The sequence below is a fragment of the Rousettus aegyptiacus genome, unplaced genomic scaffold (assembly GCF_014176215.1).
Source record: "Rousettus aegyptiacus isolate mRouAeg1 unplaced genomic scaffold, mRouAeg1.p scaffold_m13_p_6, whole genome shotgun sequence".
Lineage (NCBI taxonomy): Eukaryota > Metazoa > Chordata > Mammalia > Chiroptera > Pteropodidae > Rousettus > Rousettus aegyptiacus.
Window position 1 is genome coordinate 41,723,540 of NW_023416309.1, and position 13,379 is coordinate 41,736,918.

General features: G+C 53.8%; 1 protein-coding gene across 7 annotated transcripts in view; it reads left to right on the top strand.

The window, feature by feature from the left end:
- The window catches only part of NEURL1 (neuralized E3 ubiquitin protein ligase 1), a 76,536-nt gene that overhangs the window by 43,576 nt on the left and 19,581 nt on the right, over positions 1-13,379 (top strand). For 4 of the 7 annotated variants that reach the window (XM_036223665.1, XM_036223666.1, XM_016154477.2 and 1 more), the window contains one exon: positions 13,132-13,373. In XM_036223665.1, the coding sequence (XP_036079558.1) occupies positions 13,132-13,373 (242 nt within the window). Of the gene's footprint in view, positions 1-2,201; positions 2,341-9,264; positions 12,779-13,131; positions 13,374-13,379 lie in introns of those variants that run through there. The other 3 variants (XM_016154481.2, XM_016154479.2, XM_016154480.2) reach the window with 3 other exon arrangements.

A 13,379-nucleotide genomic window follows, 5' to 3' on the forward strand; every position in this document is an offset into this window, starting at 1 on the left:
TGCCCAGCCAGGTGCATTAAAAGGCAGGATGAGGGGGGTTGACTGGGCAGCTGCAGGAACGGCCTCCAGGGCAATTTCCTTTTGCCTTAGTTTCCTCATCTGTAAACTGGGCATAAAAACGCATCCTAGCTCTTAGGATTGAACAAGCTAATATGTATATATATTTACAACTGCCTGGCACAGAGTCAAGACTTTGTGTTGTTTTCATGATTATTACTCCAACAAAGGACTTTGGGTTATTTCCACTCGGAAAGACTTTGATTTAGCCTCATTCGCTCCCCCATAGAACAGGGTGTGTGTGTGTGTGTGTGTGTGTGTGCGCGCGCGCATGGACATGCGGCTGTGCACAGCCATGAGCAAGCTTGTGCCTGTAGAAAGGGGCAGCCTTGTGTGAATCACGTGTCCCAGCTTCTCCCACAGAGGCATGTCGGGAGCATCTCTGGTCTGGGAGTGGATTAGCAAGCGGGGTTTGTGCTCAGTCCCACCCAGGGCCTGCCCAGAGCCCTCTGGCTGATGATCCCAGGTCAGGCCAAAATGCCCCCTCCCCCTTTTCCCCTCCCCCAGACCCATCCAGGGGTGGCAGCAGCAGGTTCCTGAGCTGAGGGCTCAGGGCCCAGCATAGCCCCTCACAGTGCCCAGGCCTCTGAGCTCCACTGATGGGGGCAGCCCCGGCCTTTCCCACAGCTCCTTCTCCAGTCTCCATCCCTCCACCCACTGGCTTTCTCTCCCTGCCCAGATCTTTCCTTGTGAAGCCAGACTCCTGACCCTGAGTAGGGGGTTTGGGGACCCGCCAGGGCCTGGGAGGAGGGAGCTGTCCTGTTTCCCTGGGAGAGGCCCCTGTCCTGCAGAGGGCCTGTGATGGGCGACGGACTGCGAGATTGTACCACAGACCTGGGCTTGAGCCCAGCCTCTCCCTCTGACCTATTTGGTAACCTTGAACAAGTTCCTCAGCCCCCATTTCTTTCCCATAAAATGAATGTGACAGGAGTCCCCGTCACCTGGAGTGTAACTCTGACAGTGCACGCGGTGCCTGGTGCCCTACCAGTGCTCAGTGCAGTGGCTGCCCTTTTGAAGATGCCTCGAGCTGTTGCCTAGCTAGAGCTAGAGGGGCCTCCCTTCCCACTGCCCTCTCTGTCTGGACCCTACCCTACCCTCTACCCTGAGTGCAGGGTGCCAGGTTCTGTACCTCAAGATTTCTCCAGAGACTGCACGAGTCTGTGGGAATGTGAGTGTGTTGAGCGTGTACATTGCAAGGTATGTATGTGTCAGTGCAGGTATCTGCTGGGCAGCAGGTGCTGAAGTGTGAGCAACGGTGAATGTTTGCCAGTGCTTATGAGCCAGTGTTCGTGTGTATACATGTGACATGGTGTAGATGGATAGCGTGGTCTGTATGTACAGCTGTGTGTTTGTGTATATTTATGACCAAAGGGACAGTTTGCTGTGGGGGCAAAAGTATAGATTCTGGTGCCAGACTGCCTGGGTAACCTCTTTATTTGCAGTGTTTTCATCTGTAAGAAAACAATAGTAGTACCTATCAATAAGAACAATGACATTGACCTCATCATTCAGCCCCTGAGGACCAAAGGAGTTAATATTCCTAAAGCACTTGCAATAGAGCCCGGAAAAAGATAGACGCAGTGTCAGCTCTGTTACTGAGCTCTGCTAGCCGGACTGTAAGCCCCTTGAGGGCAAGGGCGTGCCTTGCCTGATGTCTGCATGTAATGGATGCATAACGACATGCGAATGGCAGAAGGCCTGAGCGAAAGGTGAGGTCATGTACGTGTGTGTGATGGGGAGTGTACGTGTGTGTGAGATGGAGAGTGTGCATGTGTGTGTGTGCACGTGTGTGTGTGATGGGGAATGTGCATGCGTGTGTGCACACGTGTGTGTGCGTATGTGTGCGTGCATGTGTGTCTGCTCAGGCTGGGGGATCTCCCTCACTTTCTGGAGCTCGGCTATTTCAGGAAGCCTCTAGTCTCCTCCTCCTTATGTAAATAAACATGACAGATCCCGTTGCCTGTACCAGCGAGGGGAGGTGGGGGAGGCTCCAGGAGTGGGTGGGAGCCGGGAGGCAGCGGCGAGCAGGGGGCCACAGGGCTGCGCTTGCCCGTGTGGCCAGCTTCACAAAACGGCCCTGTGCCGGAGGGAGCGCGTGGGGGCGCGGGAGGGGCAGGCTCAGCCCTGCCATGCTGTTAGCCGACCGCAGGGGCGGAAGGGGGGCAGGAGGAGGGGATCTGGCAGCTAGGGCGGCTTGGTGACGAGGCCGGCTAGCCACACGGAGGTGGCCGTGCTGCCTGCTGCCCACGATGGGGGGACAGATCACCCGGAGCACCCTCCACGGTAAGGCCCCAGCTGATGCCTGGGGGTCCACCCCTACCCAGCCTGGGGACCACCTGGGGGAACTGGGGCTGAGGGGCACTGGGGCTGAGGGCATGGTCATCCGCCTGCTTTTTCACTTCACGAGAGGCTCCTTTGGGTGGCACGCACTGGGGGCGGAGGGGAAACAAGGGGAGCGGGGAAGAGCAGGAAGAGGGGAGTTTTCCCTGGCAGCTGCTAGGAAGTCAGGCATCTGAGTCTCCCCACAAAGTCTCCTTGTCCTCTTATCTCCCCAGGGTGCTGACCAGACCCCAGGTGGGATGCGAGGTCTTAGGTGTCCATACCCCCCTTTCCCAGGACTGGGGCAAAGCACAGTTTGACAGCTGGGGGGACCCGTTTGTGAGCCGTGGAGGTCAGCACTGAGTTCCGTGATGGAGCTGTGGCGAGATGTGTGGGCGCACACGTGTGCGTGCATGTCTTTGCTCATGAGTGTGCATCGGAGGTGTCTGTGGGTGTGTGCCCGTGCTAGCTGATGCCTGAGTACACAGGTGTGCAAGTGACAGACCCCCCACATAGCCTAACCTCGGTTCTCAAGGAGGTCAATGAACTTCTGACCCCTGAGGTTCACTCCTACCTCAGACAGAACAATGAACAAGCAGGCGAAGGGGTGCGGGGAAGGAGAGCCGGTTGGCTCCCTATTCGCAGGGCTCCTGCTTGCCCCAACTCCCGTCTCCTTAACCACCTGGCTCGGGCGCTGTTGTCTTGGAGAGGGGCATGGCCAACGTGGCGCCAGACCTAGGAGGGGAAGCCTTCCCAAGGCTCTGGGAGCCGGGGGGTCGCGTAAAACTGGTGCCACTGAGGAACTGGGAGAGGCCCAAGGCGGAAGGAGGGCGGTGGCAGGAGTGGAGGACGGAGGAGGAGTGGGAAGCCACGGCCAGGACCGGGCACCAGGTGGCTTTCCCTGCCTAGACTTTGGACTTTGAGAGAGTAATTTGCAATTAAAAAAGAAAAAGTCAGGGAAGGAGACATGGGGGAAGCAAATCATTGGCTCTCTTAAAAGGAAATGAATTTTGTCCTGGGCCTAGAGGGCTAAGTGACAGATGGAAGGCCCTGGAAGACACATAATCCGGAGCCAGCCAGGGCCAATGCCAGTGGCCTGGGCCTTGGCCTAAGACTCGGACTGGGCTGACCCGGGCCTGGTCCTGGCCTGCCTGTCTGTGGGGCAGGGGCTCCTCTCGGGGCTCATTGGCCCCAGCGGGGCCTGCTGGCAGAGGGGCTGAAGCTGACTGGCATTTTCCACTGGAGTCAGACTTGGGCAAGCCCGTGGCCTGCGAAGGGCAGAGAGGCCCTCAGAACAGGCTCAGGACACAGCACACTGTCCTCCAGCTGCCTCGGAGCATAGGCTTCGGGTGGGGGTGGGGCGGGAGGGAATGAGTACGTTGAGACCCCTCGAGACCACCCCAGGCAGCATATGGCTTTCAAGAACTCATGTTCCAGAGTAGATAGACGTGTGTTGCAGGGAAGGCAAATGTCATCCTGAACCTTGGTTTTCTCATCTGCCAAAGGGGCTAATAGTAGTACCTTCCTCATAGGAGTATTTTGAGGGTTGCATGAGACAATGCGGGTAAAGACTTAATATGGGGAAAACCTAAAGGGCTTGGAAAAGCATTCTGAGGCAGGGTGATGTTCGTTCCCTGTGCCCCTCAGGACAGGAGGATAGCTTGGGGTACACTTAGAACTCTAGGCGTGGGGCATCCAGGCTGGGTGGCCATTGGCGAGTGCTAATCAAATGCCCCATCGACCTTGGGCCACCCTATCTCCGGGACCACCTTCCTCATGCTGCGCCCCGCTAAGCTGGCCGTGGCCCCTGTCTCAGGCTGCCGTCAGCACTAGGAGACAGCAGTTGGGTGCTGCGAAGAGGGGGTGTTTGCCTGTCCCATACAGACCCTTAGCAGGAACCTCGCTTGCATGCCCGCCCACGTCTGTGGTACCCATACCTGTGCACCGGGCACCCCGCTGGCTCCGATTTCACTTCCTTCTAGGATGTGAGTTGGGGGAAGTGAAAGACACAGGGTGTTTGTTCCTTCCTAGGGTGCTTTCAGCCCCCAACCTGACTTTGGAGGACAAGGTTACATAGTTTCTGATTGGATTTTTGCAGTAGCCCTTGGTGTTTCTTGTATTGCTGGGTTACAGTGAGAGGTGAGGGGGAGGTGACAGTGAGTGACCCCAAAGTGTTTGCGTGTGTGGAGTTTATCTAATCGTGTGTTTCTGGACGCATCTTGGCTGTGTTTCTGGTCTCTGCAGATCGCGTGTCTGTGTTTCAAGCCTCTGTGTGCGTGTACCCACGTAGTGTGTATTTGTCTGGATCATGTTTAGGGGTTGAGTGTTGTCGTGTCGGCATTTCCATGTGTGAGCAGCCACATTCGTGGGTCTCTGTGGCTGTGACATGTCCTCGTTACTCTGTAATGTTAGTGTTTCCGCTCAAGTCGTGTGTGTGCGTGCGTGTGTGTGTGTGTGTGTGTGTGTGTGTTGGGCGGAGGGGCGAGGGGCTGGTGGTGAAGAGTCGGGATCCTTTGGGACCAGTCTGACAGGGGACCCAAGGGAGAAATTAATTCCCATTTGGAAAATGGCTTCAGCAGTTATATGAGTTATATGCTTGGTCTCTTTGATCAGTCGGGTTTCCAGAGCTGCTCCCCGATTTCGAGGGCAGGATGGCGAGGGTGGAGGCAGCCTCTATACCGGGAGCCCTCCCTTTCCCTTCTCTTCTCTCCCTTCCTCCTTCACTTCTGTCAGTGCTCCCCCTAAGGCAAAGGAAGGACCTGTTGCTGAGGGGTTGAGTAGATGATACACACATATGCATGCAGACGTACATGTCCGCCGCCCCCCTCCCCCGCCCACACCCCCCGGGTGAGTATCTGAATCAACAGACTCTAGATGCTGAGGTTCAGGGACCTTAGAGTTTGGTTCCTACTCTGTTCTGTCACAGAGGGGGCTGCTGTGGCCTGGAAGGAAATGGCTTGTGGCCCAGACGGGAAGCCATGCTTTGTCCTTTCTGCAGCTGATTCCCTACTTCTCCTCCTTGGGTTCCTTAATTCTCAAACAGGCAGCAGGGGAGAGGGCATCGGATGGACTTAGGAGACCTAGGATTAGCATAGAAAGAGCCTCCTGTCTCTTAGCGGCAGCTCTGGAGGCTTAGACCAAGGTGAGCCTGACAGATGTGTCTGTGAACACGTGTGCACACGCATACCACATCCCACTCATTCCCATGGGCTTCAGGAGAGAGGGGGTCAGGTTGATGTATCTTCATGTTCTCTTAACCGGCACACAGTGGGCACCAGCAGTTGCTTGGTCAACGAGTAAGAAAGACAAGTGTCGGGTACAGGCCCTGGGCCTCTGGACCACATGGCAGTTGAGGCTGCAGGTGGCCTGAGGGGGCAGATGGGATGGAGCCATCAGGGATGCTTCAGAAGGTATGAGACCTGAGACCAGGCCGAGGAGAGGAAGGAGAAGGTGGGCTTGTGTTCTTGGTGAGAGTTTGAATCCTGTTCCACTCTTACTGGCTGTGTGACTTTGGGTTGGTCCTTTTATCTGAGTCTCAGTGTCCACTTCTACAAATTGGGGATGATAAAGTTTACCCCCAAAGTGTTGCAGAAAGGATTGAGTTTATGGGCAAAAGGGCAGCACACTTGGTACACAGTAAGCACTCTTTAAATGGATGTGCTGTTATGAAAGTTTCCACGGAGGCTTCTCCAGGCCTATGTGTGCTTGCGAGTGTGTGTACCACACGTGCCCGGCTGCTTCCAAGAACCAAAATTGCATCTTCTGCCTCTCCCTAGGACAGAATGTTCCCTGGGTGCTTGCGTCCACCATTAGGCATACACACTGGCTGTGTGTGTATGAATGCATGTACACAGGAGTGAGTGTGCAGTTGTGTAAAGTGAACTAAAGGTGATGTCTGTATGGTGTGTGGATTTATGTGACTGAGACCTGCTCCTCCTCATTTTCTCAGGCCTGGGGAGGCACTGGGTCAGGGACAGGGAGCCGAACCCAGAAGAGTTGTCATCTGGAATCCCCTTCTGGATTCTTGGGGTAGGATGGGAGAACAGGAGGAGGAGAGCTGGTTCCCTCCCAGCAGTGAGGATATTGGGAGGCACATCTGTACGCACATCTGGCTGTTGGAAATGTCAGAGATTGGGATGTCGCAGAGTGAGAGCAGGGTGGAGATTAACTTGGCTACGAAGGTGCAGATCCTGCCTACTGCCTGCCACTCTCCTTCGCCCACCTTGTCATCATGAATTTGTTCAGTCTTCCGGGGAGCAGCGGTGCTTGCTGTAGGCATAACTGGGTGCTCTGGGGGAGATAATCAGGTACGAACATGGCCCCTATTTCTAAACGGCAGAGGTCATGCATTGGTGTGGGGAAGCAGGGAGCTGCTGAGGTCATGGAGAAACTGACCAGGGTGGACTGGAGGGGAGAAGGGATTGAATGCATTGACCAGATAGTTGGGGCCCACCGAAGACAGCTCTACGACAAGACAGACATGAGTTCAGAGCAGTCCCACCACTTACTAGCTGTGTGATCTTGGATCCTGGGCAAGTTATTATATCTCAGAGCTTCTGTTCCCTTATCTATAAAATGCAACTCATCGATACTGTGTGGCTGCATAACATATCTATCACTGCATAACAAATTACCCCAAAATTTAAATAAACAACAGACATTTAGTTATCTTACAGCTTCTGTGGGTCTTGACATAGCTTCTGTAGGTACCTCCAGCTTCTTGTCTCTCACGAGGTCGCAGTCAAGCTGTTGGCTGAGGCTGTGGTTTCATCTGAAGGCTTGCCTGGAAGGGATCCATACCCAAGCTTACTCACATGGTTATTGGCAGTCCTTGATCCATCCCCATGTGAGCTTTTCCTCAGGGCTACCTTACAACATGGCAGCCAGCTTACCCAGAGGAAGTGACCCAAGAGAGGGAAGAGAGAGTAAAACCAAGTTGGATGCCAAGGCTTTTTATAACCTAGTCTTGGGAGTGATGTCCATTACTTCAGCTGTATTCAATTTGTTAGAAGCTAGTTGCTAGGCCCACTCCACACTCAAAGGTAGGGGATTACAAAAGGCATGACTGTCAGGAAGTGGGTGTGGGCTTACTGGGGGCCATTGTGGGGGCTGCTTCCTGCAAATACCTGCCTTCCAGAGATCGGGAGGGTGGGATTTGCTTGTCCATGAAAGGCATCTGGTGCAGTGTTTCATACACAAGAAAAAAAATCAGCCCTCATGGCCTTCTTTTTCTCCTTTTTCCCACAGGCAAATGGGAAACTATTGAAGGTTCATGAGCGAACGGGGCGGTAGTCAGGCCTGTGGCGTGGGATCTTGGTGCTAGGCAGTTAAGGAAGCTGTGCCTTTAGTTCCCTCTTCTCTAATTTCTCCACAGAACACCAGAAAGGGCAAGGTGCAAAGTGGGTGCTCCTTGGACACTTGCCAGTTGATCCATAGGTTGAAGAATTGAACAGTAGCAATTCACTTAACAGCTTTTACTGAGCACCTGCTGGGTGCTCTGAGCTAGGCATTAGGGAAACAGCAGTATAAAAGGACAATGATCTCTGCCCTCACGAGGCTCACAGTCCATCAGGGAGACACACTAATAACCCTGCAGCCTTCCTTAGCCAGAAAGCTTCACCACAGAACTCAGAAAATAATCTGAGTGACTCTTTCTCAGCTCTCCCAAGGACAGCATGAAACCAGATTATTCTGGGTACAGAGAAGACAAGTCATTGCATTGTATGCAGTGAACACCTCGGGGCATTGGGCTTACTTCTGTGGAGGAATCAGAGTTGAGAAATGCTGCTTGGGGGCTGGATGTTCTGTTAGGGGTGTGTGGGGTCCCTGGAGGTCCATAACAAGACGCCTAACCTGGTCTGGGGTCAGAGATACCTCTGGGAGAAAGTGGGCTTTAACATCAAGATCCGAAGGATGAATGAGACAAAGTATGTGGGTGGGAAGGGAGAAGGACCCAGCAGAAAAACGGGCTTGGGCCAAGCCTGGAGGCAAGAGGAAGGTGAGCGATGTGGACCTCTTGAAGGAACCCAGAGGAGTTCATGCCCACCCAGTTTTATAATCCTCTCGCTCACCCCAACTCCCTACCCACCTGCTCTTCCACCCTTTCCACCAGAGAGAGCCCTCTTCAATGAATGCATGTAAGCCTACCCAAGGCAGGACCACCCCGACAATCTGGGGTTAGGGCATTTGGGATAAGATAGCACGGAAGTGTCCGGGCTCCCACTAGGCTAAAATGAGCTGATCATTCCTCTAGGGGTGGTGGTTGCTTTTATGTGAAAAAAAATAGGGCCTTATGTTGGGATTAGGTGTTAAAGTCTGTAAAATTCTTTCCTAACTTTGTACTCCCTGGGTCCTCGCCACAACCTGGAGAAGTGGACATGGCCTCTGTGATGACCCTGTTCTACAGACAAAGACATCAAGGTCCAGAGAGGAGAAGTGACTTGCCCAAAGTCACACAGTAATTCTGTGGCATGGCCAGAGCTTAAACTCAGGGCCACCTGCCTCCAGGGCTCATGCTCTTTGCCCCGTCCCACTGTCCAGAGAGTGGGACAAGCGTCACTCATAAGGGAGGCAGACGGTTATGCCAACACGTTGTTCAGGGCCCTGGGTTCAGAACAAGGTGGTCTTGAATGCGGGGGGATTCATCTGGGCCTTGAAAGATGGGTGGGATTGGGAGAGGTGCAGGTGAGGCTGGGAAAAGATACGTGGGGTGGGGGGGGGGAACGACTTGAGCAAAGGTGTGGCGGTAGGAGAGCACAGATTGATGTCAATAGCAATAATAATTATTATATGACAATTATTAATAATATAATTACTAATTATTGTTATATTGAATTATTATTATTATTATTATTATTATTATTATTATTATTATAGCAACCACTTACTGGGTTAGTTTTACATGCATCATCTCATTTAATCCTCACAAGAATCCCGTGAAGGAGGTCTGCTGTGACCCCGTTTGACGGATGAGAGAGGTGATGCTCCGAGAGGTCTCACGGAGAGTGACAGAGCTGCTGGGTTTGGAGGCAGCAGGTCCGGGTTCCGATCTGGGCTTTTTACTCTGGCTGGGTGGCTGTGGTGAGTGACTTCTCTTCTGAAGACCTGTGACAGGGTGGCATTGGGGGCATACAAAGACACTGCCTGTCAAGCCACGTTGAGTTTTGTCATTGTTAATAGTATTGCTCCTACCCTGTCTCAGCCCAGCTCGGCTCGGCCTGCACATCTGGGACTCTGCCAGGATGGTTCTGGAGCAGAGCTTGGTGAGGGCGGTGGGAAGTCACCCTGGAGTCTACATCGCACCCTAGTATCTCTGCTGAAACCCCGTGGAGAGGCAGGAATGTGGTCTGGAGCAGGTTGAGGGTCACCTGAAGGGCTGGCCAGGCTTGTGTTTGGCAGCTCGTAAATGCCCAGGAGGAATGGGCGGTGAGGGGGATTTTCCATTGTGTCAGCAGCAGCCTGCCCCACCACTGTGGCTCCTGAGAGGCTTGTAAACCTGTCACTATGTGGGGGAACTCCCTGGGAGTTCTGCTAGGAGCCAGATGGGGAAATCGGGGCTCCACCCAGGACCACTGGCCATTGCGGGAGCAGTGGTGCTGTGCACAGGACCCATGTTGAAGCTGCTCCCCCTGCTGGGACTGGCCAGCAGCGCCTCCATGAAACCTGCCCAACTACGTCTGCCATCTTGGACTCATGGGGAAAATAGCTCTAGTGTTAGATGCTGAGTAGGGTAAAAGACCCTGGAGATGACTTGTTGAATTGCAACTCACTCATGCATAGAATGGGGACACTAAGGGGTCATCGTGTATGTCAAAGTGCAGGGAGGGAGCCCTTCTGTGTGCTATAGAAAAGAAGCCTTACCCCCAGCTGGTCCTCGGTATCAGTGCTCAGGGAAGGGAGGCCCTGGGGAATGATTCTTCCGAGGCCTGGATCTCTGGCCCCTAGATGTCTCCACCATATTTGCCCAGAGCTAGTGTTTTCTGTACATTTACCCAGGGCCCCAGGACCCCAACTGGGATGGGTGGGAAGACGAGGAAGCATTTCGAAGGAAGCCGAGGTGGTTGGTCCTGCATTTGGTCCATGGATCGGATTCTGAGCAGAGGCCAGAGGGTGGTGGGGCGGAGGAAGCGGCATAGGAGAGGCTCTAATCAGCTGCTGGGCTCAGCAGGTTTAGACAAACTGCTTTACTGAGGTATAATTGAATCACGAAACCACAGCATTTAAAGTGTACAATGGGATGGGTTTTGACCTATTCATACTCTCATGAAACCATCACCACAATCAAGGTAGTGAACACATCCATCACCCCAAATGTCCCTTGTGCCCTTGGTAATCCCTCCTCCTCTCCTCCCACTATCCCCAGCAATGACCAATCTGCTCGTTATCACTGTAGCTTAGTGTACATTTCCTTAGAATTGATTCAAACGGGACAGGATGGAAGGAGAGGAAGGGTTTTGAAAGGAATGGAGGCCCTGCAGTTGCTCCATAGGTCATGTATGCATTTTTTATCTACTGGCTTATTTTACTCAGCATGATTAATTTGAAATTCATCTATGTTGCTGCCCATATCAGTACTTCATTCCTTTTTTACTGCTGAGTAGTATTTCATTGTATAGATGTGCCACAATTTGTTATCTATTCACCCAGCAGGTATTTTTTTTCCTTTATGCTTTCGTTTCTATGTATGTATACATCCCTAAGCAATACGTAATGTTACCTTTTACCAGTGGTATATTTTGAAACCAAGAGTCAAGCTGTATCTGAAGCCGCCTGAGGCCAATGGGTACCTGTTCCAGGGGAGGCACCTGTAGCCATTACCATGCTTTGCCCTTCACCCCAACTGTCCCCTTCTCTGGAATGGCCTTCCCTGTTCTTCATTATCCAGGGGCCACTCAGCCTCTTTCAGGTAGCCTTCCCAGACTGTCTGAGTCTCCTCTGAGCAATTCCAGTCCTCACTGCACGGCAGCTTTCAAAGCCCCTGAGCACTGTTTGGTGATTCCAGTCTTGTCTCCTTAGTGAGAGCAGGGCAAGCTCCTTGGGTCACCCCACCTCTCACCTCATGGGCCTGGCATGTAGGAAGCTGCTCCAGAGAGGCCCGGAGGCCGACACACAGGGTGTCCAGCTGGCCCTGGACAGGGGACACTGGTGTCAGGGGCCCTCTGGGAAGGAGGAAGCAAAAATGCAAAGTGATGCAAAGTGATGCAAACACGGCCCGGACTGAAATCTGGGATTCCTCCTTCCCACTCTCCTCCCTCCCTGTCTTCCTCTCCTTCCTGGAAACCCCTCCTCCTCTTTGGGGAGCGGCAGGCATCTGGGCAGGCCTGATGCTGACCAAGCTTTCTGCATTATTAAATTCTTGCCTCAGAAGGACCAAAATTTAAAACATCCCAGGCCTCTGTCACATTCCGTGGCTTTCTACTTCCCCACCCCCATCACCCCCTCCTCCATGTCTCTCCTCAAGATGACGGGGTAGGTGGGGCTGCCCTTCCTGATGGATGGGGCACAGATATTGGGGAAAGAAATGAATACCCCCGCACCCAGCCCCCAGCTGCCAAATCTTGGCGTTAATTCTGCCAGTGCTGCTGATGCATGTCTCAGAGCCACGGAGTAGCGGCTACCCACTGTTCCTGAGAGGCGAAGTGACTTCTCCAAGGTCACACAGTCAGTTAGTGCCAGACATCAGCTACCTGACACCTTGTTCTGTGTTCTTTCCTCTTTCTGCCTTGTCTCCTGGACACCAACCCCACATGTTTGTAAAGCACCTTTTCCCAGACCAAGGCCTGTCCCATACTCTATCCTGTTTTGGGGTGTGGTGGAGCTGTCTGTAGAAGAAAGAACCGTTCCTCTTTGGCCAGGAGTTCTTGAGGAAGATCTGAGTTCCATTAGAAAGCCTGGGAAGAGAGGCCCACGGGTGTCCAAGATGCAGGCACTGGTAGGGTGAAGTAGAAAGGCAGCCTGTGATGGAGGTGGCCTTGGGGGAGGAAAGAGATGAGCGTGGTCCTAGGGCTGCAGAGCCTGCCACATCCACCTTCCTGGTCCCCAGTGGCAGCCCCATGGTCCCTTGTTCACTGCAGCTCAGCCTTGCCAGCCCAGCTCCAATGCCTTCTCCTTTTCACCTTCCCAAGAGGTGACCTGTCTGCACGCCTTTTGGCACTTACCACCGCCTGCCATTTGTATCAGTTTCTGTCCATGTCTTATCTCCCTTCCTGGACTGTTCGCTTCTTGAGGCCAGGATCCACGTACGTCTCATGCCTATATCTTCCGTGCCTAGGACAGGGCTAGGTATTCGGCAGATAAATACATTACGGCGGTCGCGTGTGACGGTGTATGGCGGTGGGTGTTGGCAGTAGATGCTGATTCGTCACGAAGGTAGCTGGCGGAAGGCAGGTGGTAGGAAACACCGGTGAGTGATAGTAGATGGTGGCGGTCGTGATGGTGGGAGGTCACGGTGGGCGGAGGCCGAGGGGAAGCGATGGCGGCGGGAAGCGGTGGGTGAAGGCCGAGGGTAGATGGTAGTGGGAGATGACGGTAGATAGAAAACGGTGGTAGGTGGTGAAGAGGGAAATAGTAACAGACGGTAGGAGGAGAAGGATGGTGGCAGAAGGGGGCAGTAGTGGCGAGTCGCAGTGATGGCAGGAATATCGGGCAGTAGGTGACTTCTGCTAAGGCCCCAGCCGCCTACCCTTTCCTAGGAGACCCTGGTCCAGCTCTTGGACCGCCAAGCTCTCTGACACTGTGACTCTCGTTCCTTTGCAGACTCCATCGGGGGTCCCTTCCCTGTCGCCTCTCACCGATGCCACCACAAGCAGAAGCACTGCCCACCAGTGCTGCCCGGCGGGGTGCTCCCGGCCACGCCGCTGCTCTTCCACCCACACACCAAGGGCTCCCAGATCCTCATGGACCTCAGCCACAAGGCCGTCAAGAGGCAGGCCAGCTTCTGCAATGCCATCACCTTCAGTAACCGCCCGGTCCTCATCTACGAGCAAGTCAGACTGAAGGTGGGC